The sequence below is a fragment of the Diachasma alloeum genome, unplaced genomic scaffold (genome assembly GCF_001412515.2).
Source record: "Diachasma alloeum isolate Michigan unplaced genomic scaffold, Dall2.0 Dall_scaffold_00307, whole genome shotgun sequence".
In the NCBI taxonomy this organism is placed as follows: domain Eukaryota; kingdom Metazoa; phylum Arthropoda; class Insecta; order Hymenoptera; family Braconidae; genus Diachasma; species Diachasma alloeum.
In genome coordinates, this window is record NW_021680446.1 from 94,497 (window position 1) to 119,508 (window position 25,012).

General features: G+C 38.2%; 3 protein-coding genes across 4 annotated transcripts in view; 1 reads left to right on the forward strand and 2 right to left on the reverse strand.

The window, feature by feature from the left end:
- Nucleotides 1-4,575, reverse strand: part of LOC107039748 — an 11,995-nt gene extending 7,420 nt beyond the window's left edge. The window contains exons 1-3 of the mRNA XM_015259512.2: nt 4,171-4,575; nt 2,253-2,674; nt 10-355 (exon numbers count right to left, since the gene is read on the reverse strand). Of these exons, the coding sequence (XP_015114998.1) occupies nt 10-355; nt 2,253-2,476 (570 nt within the window). The 5' untranslated portion in view covers nt 2,477-2,674; nt 4,171-4,575. The remainder of the gene's footprint in view (nt 1-9; nt 356-2,252; nt 2,675-4,170) is intronic.
- A 1,749-nt stretch (nt 4,576-6,324) lies between these two features.
- LOC107039802 (RNA polymerase I-specific transcription initiation factor RRN3) lies at nt 6,325-11,949 on the forward strand. 2 transcript variants are annotated; one of them, XR_001460978.2, is made up of 6 exons: nt 6,325-6,478; nt 7,813-8,240; nt 9,530-10,273; nt 10,534-10,712; nt 10,807-11,667; nt 11,713-11,949. XR_001460978.2 is itself a non-coding variant. In XM_015259614.2 (5 exons), exons 2-5 carry the CDS (start codon nt 7,813-7,815, stop codon nt 11,247-11,249), a joined length of 1,794 nt encoding a protein of 597 aa, XP_015115100.1. In that variant the 5' UTR covers nt 6,325-6,478; the 3' UTR covers nt 11,250-11,949. The 2 variants fall into 2 exon arrangements, 1 of the variants encoding a protein (XP_015115100.1); XM_015259614.2 differs by having other exon boundaries at nt 10,807-11,949.
- On the reverse strand, nt 11,945-24,915 carry LOC107039801 (sn1-specific diacylglycerol lipase beta). The gene is made up of 9 exons (XM_015259613.1): nt 24,857-24,915; nt 22,935-23,433; nt 18,366-18,467; nt 16,876-17,088; nt 16,330-16,652; nt 15,847-15,990; nt 15,085-15,377; nt 13,903-14,280; nt 11,945-12,828 (listed from the first exon to the last, which is right to left on the reverse strand). Exons 3-9 carry the CDS (start codon nt 18,458-18,460, stop codon nt 12,274-12,276), a joined length of 2,001 nt encoding a protein of 666 aa, XP_015115099.1. The 5' UTR covers nt 18,461-18,467; nt 22,935-23,433; nt 24,857-24,915; the 3' UTR covers nt 11,945-12,273.
- Between the last annotated feature and the right edge of the window lie 97 nt (nt 24,916-25,012).

The following is a 25,012-nucleotide window of genomic DNA, read 5'->3' on the forward strand; positions in this document are numbered from 1 at the left end:
GGTGGGGGCCAAGGCTTTGAGGGGCTTTTGAGGATCTGGATGAATCGGCGAACGCGGGGAGGGCTTTGGGGGGAGGATTTTGGGACGTGGGATGGGGGATGGCTGAAGCTGCGGCTGTTGTTTGGGTTTTGGGGGGCGTTTAGAGGTTGACTGGGGGGTCTGGGGGGGCTTCTGCGGGGGCTGAGGCTTTGGAGACATTTTCGAGGGGTCAGAAAACGTTACCCACTGGACCTGAGGATCATTGGGGTTCTTAGTGTCCGTTATCAGGAAGTTTGAGGTCTCTGGGGGGGTTGTGGGTTTCAAGGGAGCGGGCAGCGAAATGTGGTCCTCTGTGTTTATTATGTAGACGCTTTGTCTGGAATAAAGACGGATTTTTCGGTGAATTTTTGGGTTTGAGGGAATTGATTGAGGAGATGGTCATTGTTATTCAATTGAATTATTATGATGTTGTGATTAATTTGTGATATTTTTTTCTAATTATAAATTTAGGTTTCATATGAATTTTTAAGGGGGGCTTTGGTGGATAATCACTGATTCTGATTTATTTTATCCACAACTTGGGGAGCGTCAGAGGGAAAAGGACAGCTTATCAGTGAATAACTGATTTTTTAGGCAAACATTTCAGGTTTTTTCCATTGAAAAATGATGTTCCCTGAATATTCACTCCATCATTTCGTTTTTGCTCGAAATAAAATCACTTTTCATTCGAATTCTGAACGCTTAACCAATGGAGGAGGAAAAAAGGAAAACCTTTGGATAAAACGTAACAAGATGTGGGAAAGGATCGGAAAATAGTGTCCTGCACAGTGAAATATCTAGGACATATTTTACAATCTCACGATTTATTTTAAAGGCCTTTCATCTTAAATACCTTTCATATTAAATATCCGATTTCCCTAATAATTAATGAGTGAATTTAAGAAGAAAATGTCGATGGACTCAAACGTTTCGTTTTGTAAATTCAATTGGCCACGGGAAGTTCTCTTGACATTTTCCCTTAATTAATTTATATTTTCCCCTTCTTTAACAAGATGAAGGCACAATTGATAAAAAGTCAGACTCCATTTATTACGTCTCATTACTATTCAAGAATTAATTGAAATGGAAAAATGTCAAATTTCAATCATTGATGGCTTTGTAATTTTATTAAATTCCTGGAAAATGAGTGATATGAGAAGAAAATTTTTTGAGATATTTCTTCTTTATAATTTAATTCTTTAGAAAGAATGTCCCTTGATATCTTGTCATTCCCTACAGCCACTTGTTGACGAGTCAAATTGATAATGAAAATGAAAAAGAAAAATCGAACTCAACTCATTGGTTTAACAAGCAGGCACAAGTCAATTAAAATCCCAATGTCTCGTCAATTAATGATTCCAGCAGAAGATCAAGAGACATTTTTCGTTCGAAAATTAATTCTCTACAAATGAAATCAATTATACTTAATCAATTAATCAGAGAATGCTAAGATCCATTTTTCATTGGGAAGTAAATTATCTACAAAAAGCCTCGCTATCAAAAAATTACTATCAAAAAAAATTTCCCATAAACAAATAAACAAGAATTTTGTTATGAATTACTTTCTGTTGTTCTGTCCTTAAAAATCTCTACCAAAAATGTTTCTACATTATATGACAAAATTCAATGATTAACAGTTACGATTTGAGATTTAATTTGATATTGTTAATTAAAAATTAAAAAAAAAGAAATGTTTCGAGACATTTTGTTCCCAAAATCTAATTGTCTACAAATATATTTTCTCAAAAAAACCACTCCCTCCTGATGCCACAATTCCCAAAAATAAAATTTCCCCTGAATTTTTAAATAAAAAAAGACCTCTGTTTATTTTGTACCTGTAATCGTTATAAAGCATTAATTAGAGAATGTCTAGATCCATTTTTCATTAGGAAGTTAATTTTCTACAAAAAAAACTTGTCTTACAATTGCTTCCTAAAACCAACTGTTATCAAGAGAAATAAATAAATACTCACTAAAAAATACAAGCATTCAATTATATCAAAAATTCTTGAGGCATTTTATCCTCTAAATTCTCCACAAAAAATGTCTCAAGACTGATAAAATTGAGCGATTAATAGTTAAAATTTGAGATTTAAGATTATTAATTGAAAATTTAAAAAATGGAATGTTTCGAGACATTTGTCCCCAAAATAAATTTTAATTCTCTACAAAAAATATACTACAATTCTCAAAAATAAAATTTTCCCTGAATTTTAAAATTGAAAAAAAAATACCTCGGTTCAATTTGTCCCTGCAACTGTCCACCAGTCTGTGTAAAAATATGTTCACTGTTCTGTACAGCCGGTGTATACGTCACAAATCTCGTACCCCCATTGACACAATTATTGAGATCCTGCACAACAAATTGTATATTTCCATCGACAGTGCAGTACTGTTGTCCATCGTCAATCACAATAGGAACACCGTTTTCAGCGATGAGATTGTAATACTGTGCCATATTATAACAACCTGTTCAACACAATTACAAGGGGTTTTACTGGTTATGTTCCTGCACATTCACACAAACACCGTTAGATCATCTTCGTTGTCATCAATCCCTTCGTGTTTTTATCTGATGATTTTGTCGATGATTTTGCTCTCTCGGTTTTTGGGACTCTCCGGGTGGTTATGCACTTGCGGGCCATGAAAGAATCACCTGAAATGGGAAAACAGAGTCAGTGTTTTGATGATGCAATAATCGATAGCGTAAAATCAGGGGAGAAATTTTTTTTTCGCCGGTTTTCGAGTTTTTAAATGGATTTTGCCACAAAATATTGAATTTGAGGAATTGAAAATTTGTTATTTCATCATTTTTGGCTGTTCATCATCAATAAATGAAGTATTAATGTTTAAATATTAATATTTAATTATAAAAATCAGTGGGGTTGATTTTTTTCAAGGTTTTTTCGTCATCAGAAGAACAAAACCTCAATTTTCGAAGGAAAATAAAAGTTTTATTATCTCAAAATAAATGTTTTTTCCATCTTTATTGATATTTACGACTTTAATATGAAGCACTGATGTTCCAAAAGTACTTTCAAAGGATAGAAATAATTGAATATATATTTTCTAAATCATTTATTCTACGAAACCTCATCGAAAGACTGAATTTTTAATTTTTCCAATAAGTATAAAATTTCAATTCTCTTCAATTCATTCATTCTTAGACGTCTCTACTGTCGAAATCTAGCCCACCGATTGCCCCCAACAATTCTCCCCTCAATTTACAAAATAAATAATCATTTCTCCACTAGAAAAAATATTTTTTGACCCCACAACTTGAACTTGACATAAATAAAAATTCTTCCTCCATCATTTATCGACATTTACGACTCCAATATGACTCATTGATGCCTTAAAACACTTTTTAATAACAAAAAACCCTCAAACAATTATTTCCAATATCTAAAAAACACTAAAACCAACCGAAAACCCGAAATTTCAGTTAATTCCACAAAAATAAAATATCAATTGCTCGAAATTCGCCTATCTCACACGTTCATCGGGTCAAAAAATCCCTCATAAAACCCGTCCCCACTCGTTCTTAAAAAAATCCAACCCATTTTGCCCCACGACTTTGCCAAACGCACGTCTCCCAAAAAAAAATCGTCAAAACCTCTCGTTGCACCCTCAAAACTCCCTCCCAACCCCTCCCTCCTCATAAAATTTCCTAATCAACCCCTTCGCCCTTCCCCCTCCCCTCTCCCCCCTCAAACCTCAAAATCCCTCCCTGAAACCCGAAGACCACTGACCAAATCCATAACCTAAAACGCAAACGTTTTCCAAAAAACAAAAAAAAACCCTTCAAACTCACCTCCCACCCCCTCCTCCCTCCCCCTAACAGCTAAAAACCCCCTCTCCCGCCCCCAAATATAAAAAAATCCCCCAAAACCGCTGAAAACCCGAAGAATTCCGGATAAAACCCCCGAAAATTTCTCGATTTTCCCCACAAAACGACGAAATTCTCCTGTCCCCCCTCTATTTCCCCCCCTCCACCGCCCCCTCCCCGCCGAAAAAATAATGAAAACTTTCTTGAGAATGCGTGAAACATTCGAAATAATAAAAACGCAAAAATCGAAGCGAGAGGACTGAACGGACGATAATTTTTCAACGCGAGATACAAAATTCAGTGGATTAATTGTCGTTAATTACCTTCAATCACTCGTGAAAAATGACCTCCAGTTGTTGATTAATCCGTTGATTATGTCTGATGTATTTGTGGTGAGGATTTAATGATGATATTCCATCGGGAATGGAGCGTTGAGAGTAAATAACAACTGGCCTATCGCCATTTTACGGGTGTTGAGGTGGTGTACAAATGGACTGGGGGGCTTTGACTGTTGAGACACAACTGCGCCACCGAATGGATGCCTCCGCACGGCAGTCGCTCGCTGCACGACTATTTTTCGAGTCGAATTGGGGAGGCGATGGGGCACGACTTCTCGGGGGGTTTTTTGATTTTTGGGAATTTTTTTTGCGCGGAAATCGATGGGTTCGACCCCGTTTGGGACGGTTTTGGAGCGTGAGGGGAGACGAGAGGCTCACGAACGCGACCACGTGTTTCTATGGTAGACGGAAATGGCGGGAAATATTTGAATTTTTTAGGGGGCGACATCTGGGCGGTTGGGGGGAGAGGTTGACGGGTTTTCCGGGGTTTTTCCGGATTTTCCGAGGACGGGTGGGGGAATTTTTGACTGAGTTTGGCTGTTTCTTTATATTTTTCTGCGATTTTTTAATCGTTTTGGGGTGGGGGTTGTTTTGTGGGGGATTTTGGGGATTTTTACTGATTTTTTGGGGTCTGTAGGGACCCCAGGAGAATGTTTAGTTATGTTGATTGAATGGCGGGAACTATTTGAATTTCGCGATAGCAATTTTTGTTGATGTTCTTGATGTTAATTGGAGCCTTTTTTTGGGGTATTTGAGGATTTTGGAGGTTTGGGACGGTTTTGGCACATGGGGGGAGACGAGAGACTTACTGACGCAACCACGTGTTTCTATGGTAGACGGAAATGGCGGGAAATATTTGAATTTTTTAGTGGGTGGCATCTGGGCGGGTGGGGGGAGAGGTTGCGGAGTTTTCCGGGGTTTTTCCAGATTTTCCGGGGACGGGTGGGGGGATTCTTGATTGGGTTTGGGGTTTTCTTGATATTTTTCAGGGATTTTTGGATGGTTTTGGGGTGGGGGTTGTTTTGTGGGGATTTTGGGGAGGTTTGAGGATTTTTACTGATTTTTTGGGGTCTGTGGAGATCCCAGGAGAATGTTTGGTTATGTTGATTAAATGGCGGGAACTATTTGAATTTGGGGATAGAGATTTTTATTGACTTTGCGGATGTCAATTCAGGACTTTTTTTTAGAGATATTTGAGAATTTAAGGGTTTTTTGGGGGGCGATGAGAGGGCTGTCGCACGCGACCACGTGTTTCTATGGGACGGAAATGGCGGGAAATATTTGAATTTTCGAGAGCAGTGACATCTAGATCCAGATTCCAGAGTTTTTCCATTAATTTTCCGAGTTTTCCGAGTGGGCGATAGGCGTTTGAGGGAGGGGAGGTTGTGGAAAGTGGGGGTGGGGTCATTGAATGCTGAAGAGTATGATAAATGTCATCATTTAGAGTTTTTTCATCCTTAAGATCGTTTTAAATTAATTTTTTTTGTTTTCATAAAAATAAATTGAGAAAATTTATTTTTTGTTTAAATTAATAAATTTATTTATTTAATAAGTTATTAAGTTTATTTAGTTATTTAATAAGTTAATAAATTTATTTTGTTTTCATAAAAATAAATTGAGAAAAAATGGCGGGAGAGGATGGGTTCAGATCATTGTAGCCAGATGATTTGAATAAAAAAATCACAGAAAAAAAAACAATTTTTTTATAAATCAAAAAAATTAATTCAGTTAATTGTAGTATACTATAGGGGAGGCTGGGGTAAAACGGACATTTTTGACTTTTTTAAAAATGTTAATGAGGTTAAAATGTTAACAAAATTCAATAATTTTTTTTTTCAATACAAAGAACAACTCTTTCCCTTTGTGACGAGTCTAAACTGAGCTTAATTGATAAATTTCTGAGTTATAAATAATTTTAAAAAACTCTAAAGTGTCCATTTTACCCCACCCTCCCCTAATGACATTTTTTGGTCATATGACGCAGTCTAAAATGACGGTCATTTTCCATCTCCATTTGAATTCGGGTGGAGTGACATCTATCCATAAACTTATGAGTTTCCAAATTTTAGATTAATTATCGACTTTTCACTGTAGATAATCAAGTTTCCGGGTTTCGTGGAGTTTCAGGGTGTTGTGCAACTGATAGATTGAAGTTTCTGAAGTGTCGAGCATGTGGTGAAGTTCCTCAGAAACTTTAGACAGTGATTTATTAAGAAATAAAGTTTGAATTGCAATATTTTCAATCGGAATAGGTTTCTGAGCACCTGTGGACGTTTATCAGCAGTTATCCAAGGTAATTATCACTTCCTGATGTTTAAGAGCTACCTTAACCTTACTTTTTCCATGTGACATTTCTCCGAACTCCCCAAACTCCTCAAGAATCATTTGTCTCTGTAAAAATGCCAATAACTCACCGATAATTGACTTCAGGATCCCACGAATCCGAGTTTGAAGATTTGGAATTTCCCCTGGAGAGCTTCGATTCTGCCTTCGTTTCGCCCTTATAACCCTCAAGAAACTCATTAAGGCCTCCCCAAAAATATCTCATCATACTGCCCACGCTCACCCCTCCTCGTCTTCAGAATCTCGAGACATCCCCCAAAAATCTCCCAAATCAATGAATCCATTTGATCAAAGTCTCCACCAATTCCCTCATCACGTCATCATCTTCCACACCTCGATGACCCAAAGTCCTAGGACCTTCAAACCAGTCTCCCTCGATAGCCCGTAAAATATCCGCTGGACAACTCATCCTGACGACCCCCTCACCTCTCCAACATCTCCAGTTATCACCAAAAAACCTTTCCACCCCCAAAATCATCGCTTCGTTGTATCACCCCAGGTACTCACTAAAAGTATCGCATCACGATGATTTATCAACCGTAAATTTCCCCAGCTATCCAATGAGACAATTCTCATCCCCCTACCTCTTCAGGTCCTCGAGTTATCGAAGAAAACGTGAATTCTAATGATTAATTTCCTCACGAGATCGATCGAACCAATTGCTTCCTAGTCTCCAGCTCTTCAGGTGTGAATGAATCCTGGGGAAGTGCTGTACGAAAATTTGTCCAGGTGATTCTTGGTATCACTGTGGGGGAACGAGACATCCATGAAGTCGTCATCGTCGTTCTCCTCCTCCTGTGTCTCCTGCTTCTCCTCCTCAACTTCTGGATTGACGGTACCCCGGTACTGCAGGTAGATCGGACTGATCATGGAGGAGCTCTTGGGGAGGATGTACGGGTCAAAAGGGAAGAACGTGTCCAGCCAGGAGGTGAGACGATTCGAGGTCTCTACGACTGGAAGATTCGTCCTGGCGTTGTGCTCCATCACTGTGTAACAATAAGCCAGCTGGTAGGTCCTCGTCACAGCTGCAAAGTGCTGAACAACCACTGGGACACACATCCTGAGGGGATTCAACTTGCATGTCACCATTTTTGGGAGATCTAGACTTTGAAGGAAGCGTAAACCCGAAGGAATAAAAAAATATACGACTTAATAATCAAATCAAATCATTCATGAAGTGCTGCAGGATCATCAGACTGATCATGGAGGACCTCCTGGGGAGCCTGTGCGAGTCAAACTCCCCCCTTTCTCAATTTTAATCATCATTTTTTTTTACTCTTCCAGATGTCAGTGGTGTCCACACGCTCCGCCAGCCTCTCCTCCATCCTCACGACCTCCGGCCACCGAGCGAAGCAGCGCCAGAAGTGGTCCAAGGTCATCTTCGTGCCCCCCAAGGACCTCAAGAAGATCCTCCTGAATTACGAGACTGGGGCCGATAGGAAGAGCTACGATGGACTCATTTGTATGCTCAGGGATGCTGAAATCGGGGACGACGATCTGATGGATCTTCTCAGTGAGATCCGGCAGTGCATCTCCTTCTTGGGACCCAATCACAAGCTCCTGGTGGAGGTCATCCTCAATGTCTCGTGGACCACGAGGTGCGAGGAGGCTGCTGACGCTTACAAGGCGTTCCTGGAGGATCTTGTTTGCGTTCACATTTACCATTGCAAAGTTGTCATTGAGAAGCTGGTGAACGAGTTCAAACCGCTGGAGTGAGTACTTCCACTATCTCTTGTTGAAAATCATACTTTTGATGACGTAAAAATTATTCCTTTTTTTAAGAAAATTCTTTATTATTTATTAATGTTTTTTAAAATTATTTCGGATTTTTTGTTGAGGTGATAAGAATTTTTTTGATGATGATGATGATGGGGATGTCCATTTTCATGATGTAGCGGTGATGGAGGAATATTTTTGAATCTAAGGGAGATGGGGAATTTTTTTAATTATTAAATTAATCATTAATCAAATATTCAAATTCCGAATTATTTTATTAATCCATAATTTAGTTAGGAAGATGGACGATTATTTGGTTATTCGAAAATCCTTTTATGAATTTCATTGTTTAATGCATCGTCAATCGGAAATTTAGATTATCAATTATTTTATTACTTTACAATTTTGATGATTAAATGTGAATTTTAATGAATGTAAGGCTGAAGTTCTCTTAATATTGAAGAATGCAATAATAATCCAATAATGTCCACCCCTGGCGGATATCTCGAAAGAATGGAGAAAGTAAGACTGTTTTCATGAAGCCCGCCCAACAAACGAAAGAGAATTGAATACCATTCTGTGAAACATGAATAAACGAATCATAATTATCCAAATCATTTAGGTCAGAGGAAAATAGAATAATTCAACTTTCTTAATATTGCGTTTACTGAGGTTTCCTTCGAACAAAGTTGATCAGAATTAATAGCCAGAATTATGGGATAATCTCACATTTTCACGTTAACGATAGGAGAATCTGAATGCAATATAGTGAAAATGATGATTTTTTTCACTTTGAACAAATAATATGAATATCCAAATACAAAATTTCTGATATTAATGAAAAGAAGCTGTGACTCAATATTCCAAATGAAGTTTTAATTTTTAATTTGGTGCTGAAAACACGAGATGACAATATTCTAAGCACGGAATTATACTGATGAGATGAACAACAGATTAATTGAATTGCCGTGTGAACAAACTAAAAATTGATAACCGTGTGGGCACGCACTTTTACCAGAGTATCAACAAACATTGAATTCCATAAATTCACACTCTAAAGTGTATTCTGGAAGAAATTGAATCATAATTACGACTAAAATCTTATTCAGGGAGCATAGGAATTAGACCATAAGCAAATCATTAATTGTAATATGAAAATTTAACAGCTGATAAATTGGGGCATGTGATTCTCATCATTCGTATTGCTTTCTGCAGTGAGAATTATTACAAACAATTAATTGAAAAAAGGAATATCGAATCTGACAGGCATCTGACATTTCCGCAGGCATTCGCCCACCTCTCGCCAGCCCCCCGACCCCTGGGAGGAGGGTGTGCCCTCCCCAGAGGACCTCGTCCGCCTCACGCACGTCCACGACGTGATCTCCAAGCTCCTGAAAATCGTCCCCATGTCCTCGAACCTCCTCCTGCAGTCCCTCACCACGAAGTTCCCCTTCTTCAAGGCCCCCACCCACGCCCACGAGGTCTACATCCACTCCCTCCTCCAGATAATCTCCTACGCCCCGGACTTGCGAGGGGAAATCCTCTCCCTGGTCATCAACAGACTCCTCATCATCGACGTCAACGCCCCCCGTTCGGAGATTGAGGATTTCAACGACCAGAACGACGAGGACGAGGATGTCTTCAAGATCGACGAGGCTGACGGCCTCCAGAAGCCCCGAGAGGAGAAGGTCCACCCCATTGGGCACACCCTCGACGTCTGCATGGGGATGATTCTGCGATTCGTGAAGGACACCTGCTATCCTGGGGGTGTTCTGGACCCCGAAGGGGTGAAGGGACTCTACTTCCACCTGCTGGACGTCTTCGAGAAGAATATCCTGCCCACTTATGCCAGCCATCACGTACAGTTCGTCTACTTCTACCTGTGCAGCTTCAAGGGCTCCATTGTGGAGGCCTTCGTCAATTGGCTCTGGGGCAGGGTCAGCAATCCCAATGTTGCTCCGGTGCTGAGGCAGTCTGCTGTCTGCTATCTGGCGAGCCTGGTGGCTAGGGGGAGCTTCGTACCTATCAGGTAATTTTTTAGAATAATTTTTTCCTGTTGATCCGTCTGTATTATTGATTGGCTTCGTTATGATTGATTGATTGGCGTTTATTAACTACATATTATGTTGTACAAAGTAAAAAATGACACAGGCCATGTGCAGGAGACAGTGACAAAAGAGATAAAAGCATGGAATTACAAAAAGTAATTGAGGCACACTGGGCTTAATTTTTGCTTGGGATTATTGGGATCATTGGTTTTTGAGGGATTCGTGGATTTTTATGTTGCAGCCTCATCACGAGGGTCATCCAGGAGATGTCCACGTGGATCCATAGTTACATAGCAGCTCAAGACAGTCTGGAATGTGCCAACAGTGATATTAGGATCCACACGGTTTTCTACTCAATCTGTCAGGCATTGTTCTATGTCATTGCCTTTAGGCATAAGGACCTTGTTGATGCTAAAAAGAGTGAGTGTTTTTTTAAATTGACTTCATGAAACTTTGAATGTCTCCCTGATGAATGATTTTTTGATTATTAAGTCGTATATTTTTATTCCTTCAGATTTACTCTTCCTTCAAAGTTTGAACCTCACAAAAATGGTGACATGCAAGTTGAATCCCCTCAGGATGTGTGTCCCAGTGGTTGTTCAGCACTTTGCAGCTGTGACGAGGACCTACCAGCTGGCTTATTGTTACACAGTGATGGAGCACAACGCCAGGACGAATCTTCCAGTCGTAGAGACCTCGAATCGTCTCACCTCCTGGCTGGACACGTTCTTCCCTTTTGACCCGTACATCCTCCCCAAGAGCTCCTCCATGATCAGTCCGATCTACCTGCAGTACCGGGGTACCGTCAATCCAGAAGTTGAGGAGGAGAAGCAGGAGACACAGGAGGAGGAGAACGACGATGACGACTTCATGGATGTCTCGTTCCCCCACAGTGATACCAAGAATCACCTGGACAAATTTTCGTACAGCACTTCCCCAGGATTCATTCACACCTGAAGAGCTGGAGACTAGGAAGCAATTGGTTCGATCGATCTCGTGAGGAAATTAATCATTAGAATTCACGTTTTCTTCGATAACTCGAGGACCTGAAGAGGTAGGGGGATGAGAATTGTCTCATTGGATAGCTGGGGAAATTTACGGTTGATAAATCATCGTGATGAGATACTTTCAGTGAGTACCTGGGGTGATACAACGAAGCGATGATTTTGGGGGTGAAAAGGTTTTTTGGTGATAACTGGAGATGTTGGAGAGGTGAGGGGATCGTCAGGATGAGTTGTCCAGCGGAAATTTTACGGGCTATCGAGGGAGACTGGTTTGAAGGTCCTAGGACTTTGGGTCATCCAGGTGTGGAAGATGATGACGTGATGAGGGAATTGGTGGAGACTTTGATCAAATGGATTCATTGATTTGGGAGGTTTTTGGGGGATGTCTCGAGATTCTGGAGACGTGGAGGGATGAGGATGCTTGTATGTAGTGAGCACAGTTTGAAGTTTCTAAAAGAGTGAAATTAATCGTTTTTGTTTGTTCTATCTACTGGATTATCCTCCAGTAATGATTATAATGATGAATAATGTTCGAGTAATTATCTTCGATGCTTGCGAGTGCAATTAATACCGAGTATTGCATATTTATTACAGATACATGACTGTAGACAAATTATTATTGACCATAATAAATAAATTTTCTTTCCATTAATACAAAATTGGTTTATTAAATCCATTGGAATGTACAAAACTATCATATTAATCATCGAGTGATGAACCATACAATAGAAAATTACTGGTATATAAATACTAAACATTTACCTAAACACATAATTCATGTTCCCCAGGAAGAACTTCAACAATTTTTCCAATCACTAATTTGAATATTTCATCAAAATACACCCTTTTTCATTCCCTATTCTTTTTCGCCACACCCGAGCCAAAAGTACCACTTTCCGGCCTAGGCCATAAAGCGTCGTTTTTCGTACTCGCATCATAACCCAATTTTCCCGCGGGGCCTCCCCCCCTCAAGCGACCTAAACCTCTTCGAGATAGATCGGCACCTCCTCCTGTTGCTTTATCAGACTCCTCAGGGCGATTTCCAGATTCTCCGGGAGGTGATCCAGGAGCATCCTGGGCATCACCGAGAGCTCCATGAACTCCTCGGGCTGCGCCCATCTCATCTCAAACCTCCTCTCCCCCTTCTTCCCCTTATCCTCGAGCTTGCACTTGGCCATGTGCAGAATTCTCCCCGCATTGTACAGCCTCACCTGGGAGTACCTCCTCCTGGAGACGTCGTGCTCCAGGATGAGTGTCTCACCCTGACGATGATTCCCGCCATCGGCCAAGAGAGGCAAATGCCCCGGAATCGAGTTGATCGTGTTGCCATTCCGCCATGTTCTATTCAGATCTCGGTCTGGCACCCCAAATAGGGCGTAACCAAAACCATTGAGCACCACTCGATATTTCGGAAGTTTGCAGGCCTGGAGGGTGATTAGGAGACCTGTCCTGAAATTTTCGATGCTGTCGACGCTCAGTCGCATGACCAAATCGTCACCGAGACCGACGGTGAAGACAAAATCTTCGGTGACCTTGAGAAAATTAGAAGAAAAGATGCGATTTGAGTGATAAAAGTCAAATTACGGGGTTAAGGCTCACGAGGGTCAGAAATAAGGGTCACGAGGGTTAAAAGTGACAGTTTGAAATAAGGGTCGGAAAGGAGGGTCAAAGAAGGGTTAAAAATTAGGGTCACGAGGATCACAATTGAGGGCCTGCAGGGTGATTAGGAGACCTGTCCTGAATTTTCAATGCTGTCGACGCTCAGTCGCATGACCAAATCGTCACCGAGACCGACGGTGAAGACAAAATCTTCGGTGACCTTGAGAAAATTGGAAGAAGAGATAATGCGATTTGAGTGATAAAAGTCAAATTACGGGGTTAAGGCTCACGAGGGTCAGAAATAAGGGTCACGAGGGTTAAAAGTGACAGTTTGAAATAAGGGTCGGAAAGGAGGGTCAAAGAAGGGTTAAAAATTAGGGTCACGAGGATCACAATTGAGGGTAATACATCAGAGTTCGAAATAAGGGTCAAAGAAGGATTAGAAGAATCATAATTGAGTAAAAAATGAGACTCCGAAATGAGGGTCAAAGAATCAGGGTCACGGGGATCACAATTGAGAGCAAAAAATAAGAATTCGAAATAAGGGTGAACGATGAGAGTCCGAAATGAGGGTCAAAGAAGGGTTAAAAATAAGGGTCATGGGGATCACAATTGAGAGCAAAAAATGAGAATTCGAAATAAGGGTCAAAAGGGAGGGTTAAGAAAGGATTAAATATAATTGTATTCAGGAATCAGAAGTAATTCACAAAAATCGATTCATGGAATTGAGGCTCATGAGGGCCAGAAATAAGGGTCACGGAGGTCACAAATGAGGGTGAAAGATGATAATGTGAAATGAAGGTCAAGAAGAAGGGTCAAATAAGGACTAGAAATAAAAGTCAAAAATAAGGATTATGAGGGTCGGAAAAAAGGTCAAAAAAGGATTGTAAATAAGGGTCAAAAAAAGGTTNCAAAAAAGGATTGTAAATAAGGGTTAAAAATTTTTTTGAGGATCCTGATCTAATGAGGGGGGGGGGGAGGGGGTATTTGGAACCTCCAAGACCTACCTTCGCTGCTTCTCTACTGAGGAGTCCAGCTGGTGTCGCAAAGGCGTAGACTCGTAGATTGGGATACCGTGGGCGTATCAGGAGGGCTAGGAGGACTGCCAAGCCGGCGCCTAGGCTGTGCCCAGTCAGGGCTAGGGAGTAGTGGGGGTAGGCCTCGAAGGCCTTCTCAAGGACTTTGTACTTATTGAGCTGTTTTAAGAGGACTTTGGCCCCGATTATCATCCCCCTGTGGGCCATACTGCCTTTTGGCAATCCTGGCGGCTCGAAGGACGCCGAGGCCGCCGCGATGTCTGTTATCAGGTCTCTCAGGGATAGAGAGCCCCTTATCACGACGGCTATACTCGCCGCTTTGTGGTCTGCTATCACGCAGAATGGAATCTGGAATTTGCGAATTTTGGGGGTATAAAAATATTGATGTGGGAGATCATACTTTTTTTTACAGAGAAAAAAAAGATGTTTTTACATTTGTCTTTGAGTGAGAGATGTGTCTTTAATTAATTTAATGAATCCAATTGTGATTTAAAATATTCTGATCAAGGCCATCTTGACCGAGTTCGATCATGAGATTGATTGCATCATCTGCCGTTGAAAAAATTTATTTTGTAACCAATATTCAGGAAAAGGTAAAAAAAAATTACGTTGGGTCAGTGTTGGCTGCCAAGGTTGGGCCAATGTTGGCGGCCAAGGTTGTGCCACTGTTGGCTGTCAAGGTTGGGCCAGTGTTGGCTGACAAGGTTGGGCCAATGTTGGCTGCCAGCATTGGGGCAGTGTTGGCTGCCAATGTTGGTGGTCAACGTTGGTCATTAACATTCCCCAAGCAATGAAGCGTTGAAGCAATGTTGGCTGTCAACGTTATGGCATTATTGAGCGCCAACGTTGGGACAATGTTGGCTAGCAACTTTGGGTCAATGTTGGCTGTTAGGGTTCATGCAATGTTGGTCATCAACATTGGGGCAATGTTTGCCATCAACATAGGGGCAATGTTGGCCGCCAACATTGGGGCAATGTTGGCCGCCAACGTTGGGACTTGTCGATGGCGTGACTTCTGTTCGGCTTTTCGATACATGAGATTTACCAGCAATTACTCTACCCCAAAATTTCCATAACGAGAGTCAATCTTTACTCCTTCGGGTTAATGTCCTGGTGTTTTAAAAATTTTCCATGAGTATTTTTTACCCGTACCTCACACAGATGATTCCGAAAAGACGCGAACAGGATATCGTCCTCGGAGAGTTTCGAGAGTTGCTTGACCCCAGCTAGACTGCATAAACAACAGTTATCATCGAGAACATTGTGCTCCCTCCTCCGCAAACATGCACAACAGGTCATGTTCGGTATTAGCTTGCAACAGCCGGTGAAAATATGCTGGTACATGACGAACAGCCAACTGTAGGAGGCTATCGATAATTTTATGTAGTGGTGGGCCCATTCCAGGGACATCCAGGGGGGGTGGCTGGAGAATATCGTTTTCGCGTCTGGAAATTGATTGAATTTTTTTTTTTTTTGACAGATGAGAATTAAACTAGTGTATTTTTTCTTTTCTTTTTTTTTTCAAGGGATATTATCTCGATAAGGAGTGATTCTAGCGGAAAACATCAAATGAAATTTTTTATTGGAAATTTTGTGACCAATAAAAAAGGTCCTTTGAGATTTTTCGATAGGAGCGATAATTGACGAGATAAATCCAATTGACAAAATGTGAAATTTTTCTAAACTTTTAGTGGATAATGAAAGAAGAAAAAATGGCAAAGGATGGAATTTTAAAATTGAAAATGACTGAAATGAGTGAATAAATAAATGCGAATCATCCGCGAATACTATTTTTTATTTTATAATATTGAAAATAATGAAAAAATGTATTCGAAGAAATGTCTGAATTGAAACGATGGATATGCATGAGTTCAGAAAACATGATATTTTTTATTCATATTTCATTCCACTTACCTACGGTATATTCCGGACGTTCTAGGATATTGAGTCGTCGTAACTCGAGTGTTTCGCGTTTCTGTCTGACACGCAGCAGTACGCAACCAGCCATAATATCCGAGGGAACTAAATCAGTCCCTCTGAAGAGAGCACTCAATAATCCTGGAAAAACAATTTCCAACTAGAACATTTTTTTTTAATTTCAGCATTTTTTTGTTCCAAAATTTTTATTATTTAATTACATCAATAAATTGTTATTAATTAATGCAATTAATGCCAATTGTTAAAAATATCATCTCAAGTTAGAAAAAAATCTCAACTAAAAAGAAAAAATGAATTAAATATCAAACATTAAATTAATTATCACACTAATTAATTCCCCTGTTAGAGATTACTTTAAGTTGGTAAAAAAATTGAATTTTTTTACCAATTAATTCGTTTTCTTCAATATTGATTTCCATCATTTCATCTGTAATTAATCTGTATGTACCTATGTCTCACCAGCAACATGTTGAAATGTTTCATTGGCACTCTCGTCCCGCCGCATCCACCAGAACCACTTGAACCTCCTCAGCCATATCCTGGACACCTTTCCATGCTCGATGGAGTCCTCGAGGGCCTTATCAGAGGGATATAGTGATCCGAGTGGATCAAAGACGAAGGCAAGACCGAGAATAGCCAGACCGATGAGGACCCAGTCGAAGAAGACGAGTGCCTCGATCGTTGCGAACGTAAAATTTTCATTTGTGCATTGCACGTGATCCGTAAAGATCCAGAGAGTCCCCAGGACATTCCAGATTATCTCCGGGAGCAACAATAGAATCCTAAACAATAAATTAAGACGAAAAATTGGAGTTAATTTTTTTTTGCTTCCTTTTCTTCATTCTAATAGTTAATAGTTAATAGTCAATAGTTTTATGATTTTTTTAATGATCGATTTTAATTTTATGACCCTGACGGGAACGCCAGCTCGAAGCCCTGAGCGAACAATTGGAAATGGTATTTGAAATGTGATAGAGATGATGGGAGAAATAGAAAATTAATTACTTCACTGTTAAGAGGGGCTCGACCAATCTCCTGGCGTAGGTGTCCACGATAGAGCCCCTGGCGCTGTGATTGACGATGACGAAGACGAGGATAGTGACTACCCCCAGGATCACCAGTTCTCCTGCGAGAAATACTCGCACCAGTTCGCCCCCTGTCTTGCATTTCCAGGTCTCGGCGTAGTATCGCATGCAGGCGATGCCGAGTAGAACGAACCTAGAATGAAAACGAAGCAAATTTATGTGATTTCGAAGGGTCTTAAGGATGTTCTACACCCTTTCTCCCAAAATTCACGTTTTTTTAATTTTTCTGGCAAACTTATGATGGAATTGACGTGAAAAAATATAACGTTTTTGCGTTTTGTCATTATTTAATGACTGACGAAATTTTAAGGTGGTGCGAACATTTTCCTGCGTTTTCTCTAAACTTTTAAAAAGAATCACAAAACTGTAGAAAAAACGCATGAAAATTATCGCACCACTACGCAACTTCGTGAGCCATTAAAGAATGACAAACCACAAAATCGTTATATTTTTTCACGTCACTCCCATCGATAATTTGCCAGAAAAATGAAAACAACGTCAATTTTGGCTAAAAGGGTGTCGAACATCCTTAAGGGTCAGATGACCTTTAAGAACTTTTAGGGTCAAGGTTTGAATGAAGTGTCATCAAATTTTTGCGGATTACTTCGTTCTGTCAAATAATTCTACATTCAGACCCTCTCAAGACTCGAATTCGTTTTCAGTCCGGGTTTAATCGAGGTTCAATCAAGGTTTAATCAGTGTATAGCCGGGATTTAATCAGGGTTTATTCAGGATTTAGCCAGAGTTTGACCCAGGTTCTGTCAGAAGTTAGTCGGGACCATGAATCAATATGAATAAGTATTCAACATAATAGACTGGTACCTGAGTTTAATAGAGATAGAGATTTTTATATAAAAAGCTCATGACGGTATTGTGTAACTTGATAAGCAAAGATGCTGTTCTCACCATTTTTCAATTTGATTAAGAAGCCATTGAAATATACTTTTCAAGCCCTGATTTAATTGCTATTACTGATGATTCTTTCAGTAATCATGAAAAAACTGATTTTCTCTTTCAAATCGCATAAACAATGTGCTGTAACTCAACAACGAATTGTGCGAGCTCCATCATTTCTGATAGAATCAAGAGGGTATTGTTATCAATTTTTTGAGCCATCACTAATTCCATTTTGATGACAATTTTTTGAGTGATCGTTGAAAAATCGATTTTTGGAAAAATATCAATTGTTTCGAATCTGTATGATAAATTGAATTTTAATTGGTGTCAATGAATAGAGCTTATTAAAGTCTGCAGTTGTGAAAAAATTCATGGAATTCAATTCGTCACTTTAAAGAAAATTTCGAAAAAAAAATGAAGAAAATTCTTAGTTAATTGCCCTAACAAAAAAATTGGAAACTTAAATTTTGGAAACAAAAAGAAATAAATTCATGAAAATAGCTAATTATTTACCAGACGACTCGGATGAATATCTCAAAGAGTCCTGGATACACAAGGTCGTCAGTGGCCGCGAGCCATTTGCGGCCGAACAATTGTATTGCCGGCATATTTCCTCTGAAAAAAAAGAATAAAAAATTCCCTGAAAAAACGTCAAATTGTCTAAAAAAAATCCACGCACTTTTTTCACGAACAAAAAGCTTTGGAAATGCCATAAAAAATTGTGGATATTTTCAACACCAGAGAAATTACGTAAACTCAATTTCACGGGAATAAAGAGTAATAAAAACGCCCCAAATTCTCCAGAGTCGGTGGTTCCATTAACGCCTCCTTACGAAACGCAATGAAATACCTTCTGATTTTTCACGCGTCAGCAGACCCTCGCATAATGGCAAACAATCCTGACTCTCGACCTGACGATCGGTGATGAATTGCACGGGGGGGTAATTATGAAAGAGGCTATCGTAATTCTGATGCAAAAGTGATTAAATGAGTAATTCCGAGAAGTACAATGATGTTTATTGCACATGGCAAATTACAGGCGGTAGGGTCATTATCGCCTCGGGGTATACTTTAATATTTTTTCATATTTCTTTTTATTCTGAGATTATTAAATCATTCTTTCTGGCGGAGGAATCCCAACGACGAAAGGAAAACAAATAAGTTTCAAGATTTTTTATGCACAAAGTGGAAATATGTCTAAAACTTTGTGTAATTCATGTTTCAAAAGTGCTTTGAGATGACAAATTTTCGTCTGAAAAATAGATTTGGTTGTTTCAAAAAATAAATGTTTTCTGTGCAATCAAGAAACTTCATTTTCATCACTCGCACGCCTATTTTGGTCTCGTAAAATGTTTGTTTGATGCTGAACAACGACCAAATAGCTGTTTGCGCCGAATAGCTAACATTTGTGGGTCGAGAAATTTGTATGAATGATTCAACGAAATTGTTATTTGTGTGTCGTTTCGGCTATTCAATACTCAAATACAAGAAATGAATTTTTAAATAGAATAACAATGACGATGCGATAACGGCCCTGTAACTTGGAACGAAATATTTATCATTCAGCTTGACTTTGTGAGAGATATTCTCATCCTGAAATGTCACGGTCTCCCCGCGAATGATCAGCCTCTTGAGCCAAATGTTTCTTTGTTGAAAGCAGAGCCAAAATATCTACATGTTCATGCTGCCTCTTCCAAATCTCGAGCGAAACATGAACAAAGTATTACCTCAATTTTCAGCATCAGATCAGATTTTTTGATCGGATAATCTATCGTCGACAGGGGATGGGAAATTATCCGCAGAATGCAGATTCTCAAAGTGATGAGACCCATTATTTATTGAATCATCTTATTATTCATGTTTGGAAATTTTGCATGTTCAAATGACATAATTTCTACATTGGTGATCATTAGACAAGTATTTTGCTGATCCAAAAAACCTTTACTTGGAATTCGCTCTTCTCTCTTAGTGTATTTCCACCCAAAATTCGCACGTTGATAATCACCAAGTCTCAAACATTTCAGCCAGCACTGGGCCACCCTCGGCCTAACCTGGGCCTGTGGATAGTCATGTCCTACCGGGGTCGTCTCATTTTCTCGTTTCGGGGCACAAAAATTTTCTCCAAAAACCGGAGAAACTCCCTAGATTCACAGATCCGCGTATCGCCGATGGTAGATACGGGAGAAAGTCCGATAGAAAGTAGCAAGAAGTACGTTATAATCTTCCAGTTGCGCAATTTCATCTGCATTTTTTCGTGAATTTTTGGATTATTCAATAACTGATTGAGTTATCCTTCAATTTTTGCAATTCACGGAAATTCTGGAAAGTGTTGTCATGAGGTTTTTTCATTTATTATTTGTTATTTATTTATTCAAGACGCAACAGACGAGGCCAATTATATGGTGAAATGATATTACATCATGCTCATATGAAATAAATATGCATATCAGTGGTGAAGCGGTAAAACGGTTCAAGTCAATCACGATTATCGTTCAGTTTTCATTGAATATCTCGGAATCTAAGGCAGATGGCGAAATTTTTGCTATAAGCTTTTTTGTAGAGCGGATCGAGATCCATAGAAAAGGTTATTACGAAAATTTTTCTATCTCCCTTGGTTTTGGAGATATTCCTCGAAAACTCAGCGAAGAACTAAGTCGACTTAAGGTATATCCCTAGAAAATACTTTTTTTTAAGATTGTCTCCATGTTTTTCATAGATAATGTTTATAATAGCCTCTAGCTATTTGAAAAATGCTAACTAGCTGTACTACACAGTTTAGGAGATAATAAATAATGAAATGCGGGCGTCTAACACGTGAGGCATTGACCAAGCGGGGGTTATGGGGCCCCCGAACTCGATTTTGATTATCGATCAGTTTTCGATGAATATCTCGGAATCTAAGGCAGATGGCGAAATTTTTGTCATGGCCTTTTTTGTAGAGCGGATCACGGGCGATAGAAAAGGTTATTACGAAAATTTTTCTATCTCCCTTAGTTTTGGAGATATTCCTCGAAAACTCAGCGAAGAACTAAGTCGACTTAAGGTATATCCCTAGAAAATACTTTTTTTAAAGATTGTCTCCATGTTTTTCATAGATAATGTTTATAATAGCCTCTAGCTATTTAAAAAATGCTAACTAGCTGTACTACACAGTTTAGGAGATAATAAATAATGAAATTCGGACGTCTAACACGTGAGGCATTGACCAACGGGGGTTATGGGGCCCCGCAACTCGATTTTGATTATCGATCAGTTTTCGATGAATATCTCGGAATCTAAGGCAGATGGCGAAATGTTTGTCATGACCTTTTTTGTAGAGCGGGTCAAGATCCACAGAAAAGGTTATTACGAAAATTTTTCTATCTCCCTTAGATTCCGAGATATTCATTGAAAACTGGTCAATAGTCAAAATTGACTCATCTCATTTTACCACTTCGCTACTGAATTGACAAATTTAATGATGGAAAATGGTTAAATCTATAGTGTGGTCTGTATCAAACTGTAAAAGATACTTGGATATCCTTAATATAGCCAAGTCTGTGATTATCGTGAATCGCGAGTCGTCGCTGGACCCCGGAGAATAGCACACATTATGGAAATATGTGATAATTGATGGCAAATAGTGACGAACGGTGGAGTGATTCTCACACGATAGTCAAACGAGTTTTTTCTCGCGGTTTACGGGGAAGAACACGCAGGAGGACCTTTTTCTGGGGCGCGTGCGTCAAACATCTATTTCCTTTCGTTATTTGTGAAGAATTTATTCAGCGATTTTTCAGGGAAAAAAATTGTTTTCAGTTTTATTTCCGGTTTTTTAAATTATGAAATATGAGGGGAATTCCCAGTGGTGATAATCAATCGGGAAGTTATGGGGAAAATGGAGAGAGTGATTTTGAACATTAAATTGGGTGACGAAATCATAATTAAAACAAATTATTGTGAAATTATTTATAAGGTAATCATTTAATGAATAATATTAGAAATCGTTTCGGAATTTTTTTTTTTAATTATTAAGATGAGCAATTAATGCATTGGATTGTTATATAACGTTGTTCCATCCAATAAAACTGGAGAATAAAAGTGGAGAAAATTCTTTAAAAAATGGGATTTTTTTGTTTAAAAAATCGAGACGTTACGGCGAATTTAAAAAATGTGTGCATTAAAAAAATTGAGAAGAACTATTGAAAGCAATTTTTTGATCATGTACAATGATAGTCAATTTTAGAAAAAAATATTCTTCCACAAAAATTTCGCAAAATGAAAATTTTTTTAATTAACAAGTTTAAAAATTGCTAATTGCATTAAAAAAATTAATTTTAGTATAAAAAAAATTGTGAGAAAATTGCTTGAGTATTCAACAATGCGATCTTTTTCTTCAAGAAAAAAAAAATCTTGAATAAAGGTTTTGAAAATGAAAAAGCATTAAAAAACAAAAATTTGCTTTGAACATTTTTTTCAAAAAAAAAATCTGAGAAATTATTTTTCAAAACCATCCCTCCCACACCTATAATGCCGGCTAATTAAAAAATATTTTTTCACTAAAATTTTTCCAAAACCACATTTTTTAAGTAAAAAAACTCAAAAATTGAAAAAAAATTAATTGAAAAAATCTTTTTTTTGTTAAAAAAATCCATAAGTTCATTAAAAAATCCGTGTCAGGTCGAATGTTCCCCAGCCCCAGGAAATTTATTCGCCAATAATATCTGATTCATTTTAAAAACAATTGAACTCACCTAAAAAAATATTCAACAATGCGATCACTTTTTAAAAAAAAATCCTGAATAAAATGCAAAAAAATGAAAAAGACTAAAAAAAAAAGAAAATTTGCTTTGAAAAATTCTTTTTCCAAAAAAGAAACAGGAAAATGATGAAAACCATCCCTCCAACACCTGCCAATTTCACAAAATCAAATTCAAAAAATTGAAAAAACTCAAAATCGAAAAAAATTGACTGAAAAAAATAATTTTTGCAACGAAAAATCATAAGTTCATAAAAAAATGCATGTCATGTCGAACGTTCCCCAGCCCCAAGAAATTTATTCACCAATAATATATGATTAATTTAAAACACAATTAAACTCACCTAAATGAATTAGTTCCTAGTATTAAAATCTCTTTCACGTCCTCCACATGATCTCGTCGTCTCTCACACTCGCTTACTCATCACCACTTGAACCCGAGCACCTCCTATCACTCGCGCTTATCACGAAAGGACACAACTCGGGAAACCACTCGAGGATGTTGTTCTTTTCCTCGTAATCCCGCAGTTGAAATGAAGATAGAAAAATAACAAGTAAAATCCAGGAGAACTAGCGCCCACTGGTGTTCGAGTGATCCGTTACACTCAGACGATTTTTCATAGTTATCGCCACCAGGGCGTGATAATTACCGGAAGGAGCGTCCAGATTTTACGCAATCTTGATAATTTCGCTTCAATTCCACCAAAAGAAAAAAAAATTTCACTTAAAAAAATTGAGAAAAATGGGGAAATTATCACAAAAACTAGTTTTTTCAGTGGTACCCCCACTACAAACACGGAATTTCACATATTTTTTGCAGAAATTTTTCAAGTCGTCACTTCCCTGGAAAAAAAAAATTTTTTTGGTTTTAAACAGGAAAATTTATCAAAATTGTTTATATTATTCGTTTGCTTTCAGATTCACTCGGGCTCTTCGCAAAGGAAAAACAATTTTTTTTTCGTTAGAAAATGGGAAATTGGAATTTTTTTCACTGGAAGATGAGAAAAGAATTATTTTGACATTCGAAAATTTGGAAAATATAATTGAGGAAATGTTGAAAAATTGAAAAAATTACGGAATATTTTGAGGAAAACTGCTCCTCGCCACAAATTGAAAAAGAAAATTGAACATTTGTTTGGAATGATTTTTAATCAACGAAAATTCAGGGGAAATATCTGTTTTGCATAAAAAATTGATCGAAACAAAATTGAAGTCTATTTTTGAACAATATGAACATTGATTGAAATTATTTATAATATTCATTTGATTTCAGATTCACTCGGGCTCTTCGCAAAGGAAAAACAATTTTTTTCCGTTGGAAAATGTGAAATTGTGATTTTTTCACCCGAAAATGAGAAAAAAAAAATTTGAAATTCGAAAATTTGGAGAATAAAATCAAGGAAGTAATGCAAATTTTTAAAAATTATCGAATGCCTTGAGAAAAAAATATTCCTCTTCGCAAATTGAAAAAGAAAAACAAATATTGATTTCAAATGATTTAATAAATGGCAAACGCTGATGAAAAAAAACACTTTCACAAAAAAAAATTGAAAAAAAAATTTGAAGTATAAATAAACAATTTCAAACTTCTTCGAAACTCAAACTCCTAACGAAAATTTATCTCTATACCTATGGAATTCTACTATTGGCTTCCGCTGCGATACTGGTGGTGAATAAATAAAAAGACTGAATAAATAAAATGAATTAAAATAATAGGGAAATCATCAAAAAAAAACTTTTCTTCACGATTGAAGAAAAAATGAATTTTTCAACATTTGGTTTTCAAAAATTATTTAAATTGAAAGGAAAAAATCACTTGCGCAAAAGAAAGTTTGAAAAAATTGCAATAAAATATAAATAGCCCAAAAATAAAAAAAAATCCCAGAGAGAAATACTTTACTTCACCAAAAAAATATAAAATAAAATGCGAAATACTTCACGATTTGCGAAAAAAAACATTCTGGCGTTGAAATTTTTTTACTTACAGAAAAAATCATAAAAACCTGACTTTCGGGTCGAAGAAAAGAGAATAAAATTTTGCAAAAATTGCAGTAAAATATAAATAACCCAAAAATAAAAAAAAATTACAGAGAAAAATATTTCACTTCACTAAAAAAATACAAAATAAAATGCAAAATACTTCGCGAATTGCGAAAAAAAAATGATTGTGGCTTAAAATTTTTTACGTCCAACAAAAGATCACAAAACCCGATTTTCAGGTCCCAAAAACGGGGGAAAAAATAGTTGAAATCCCCCGAATATTTACATTTGTGCGTCACCAATGATTTGAAAGCGTCGACCGATGCAAATCCGTCGGCAGGACAGAGTAAACTGGGGAGAGAGGCGGACTTGATCCGAGCGAGGCCAGTTTCCTCGCGCACCGGTACCTGTGAGCCTTCGAGTGAACGGGAGATCCCTCCCC

Coding starts and splice junctions, on each gene's coding strand:
- LOC107039802 (XM_015259614.2), top strand. CDS start 7,813: ATGTCAGTGGTGTCCACACGCTCCGCCAGCCTCTCCTCCATCCTCACG. Junction 10,274..10,533: donor GGGAGCTTCGTACCTATCAG/GTAATTTTTTAG, acceptor TTTATGTTGCAG/CCTCATCACGAGGGTCATCC. Junction 10,713..10,806: donor CCTTGTTGATGCTAAAAAGA/GTGAGTGTTTTT, acceptor TTATTCCTTCAG/ATTTACTCTTCCTTCAAAGT.
- LOC107039801 (XM_015259613.1), bottom strand. CDS start 18,460: ATGCCGGCAATACAATTGTTCGGCCGCAAATGGCTCGCGGCCACTGAC. Junction 16,653..16,875: donor GAGCCCCTCTTAACAGTGAA/GTAATTAATTTT, acceptor TTTATTGTTTAG/GATTCTATTGTTGCTCCCGG. Junction 14,281..15,084: donor TTCGGAATCATCTGTGTGAG/GTACGGGTAAAA, acceptor CGCAAATTCCAG/ATTCCATTCTGCGTGATAGC.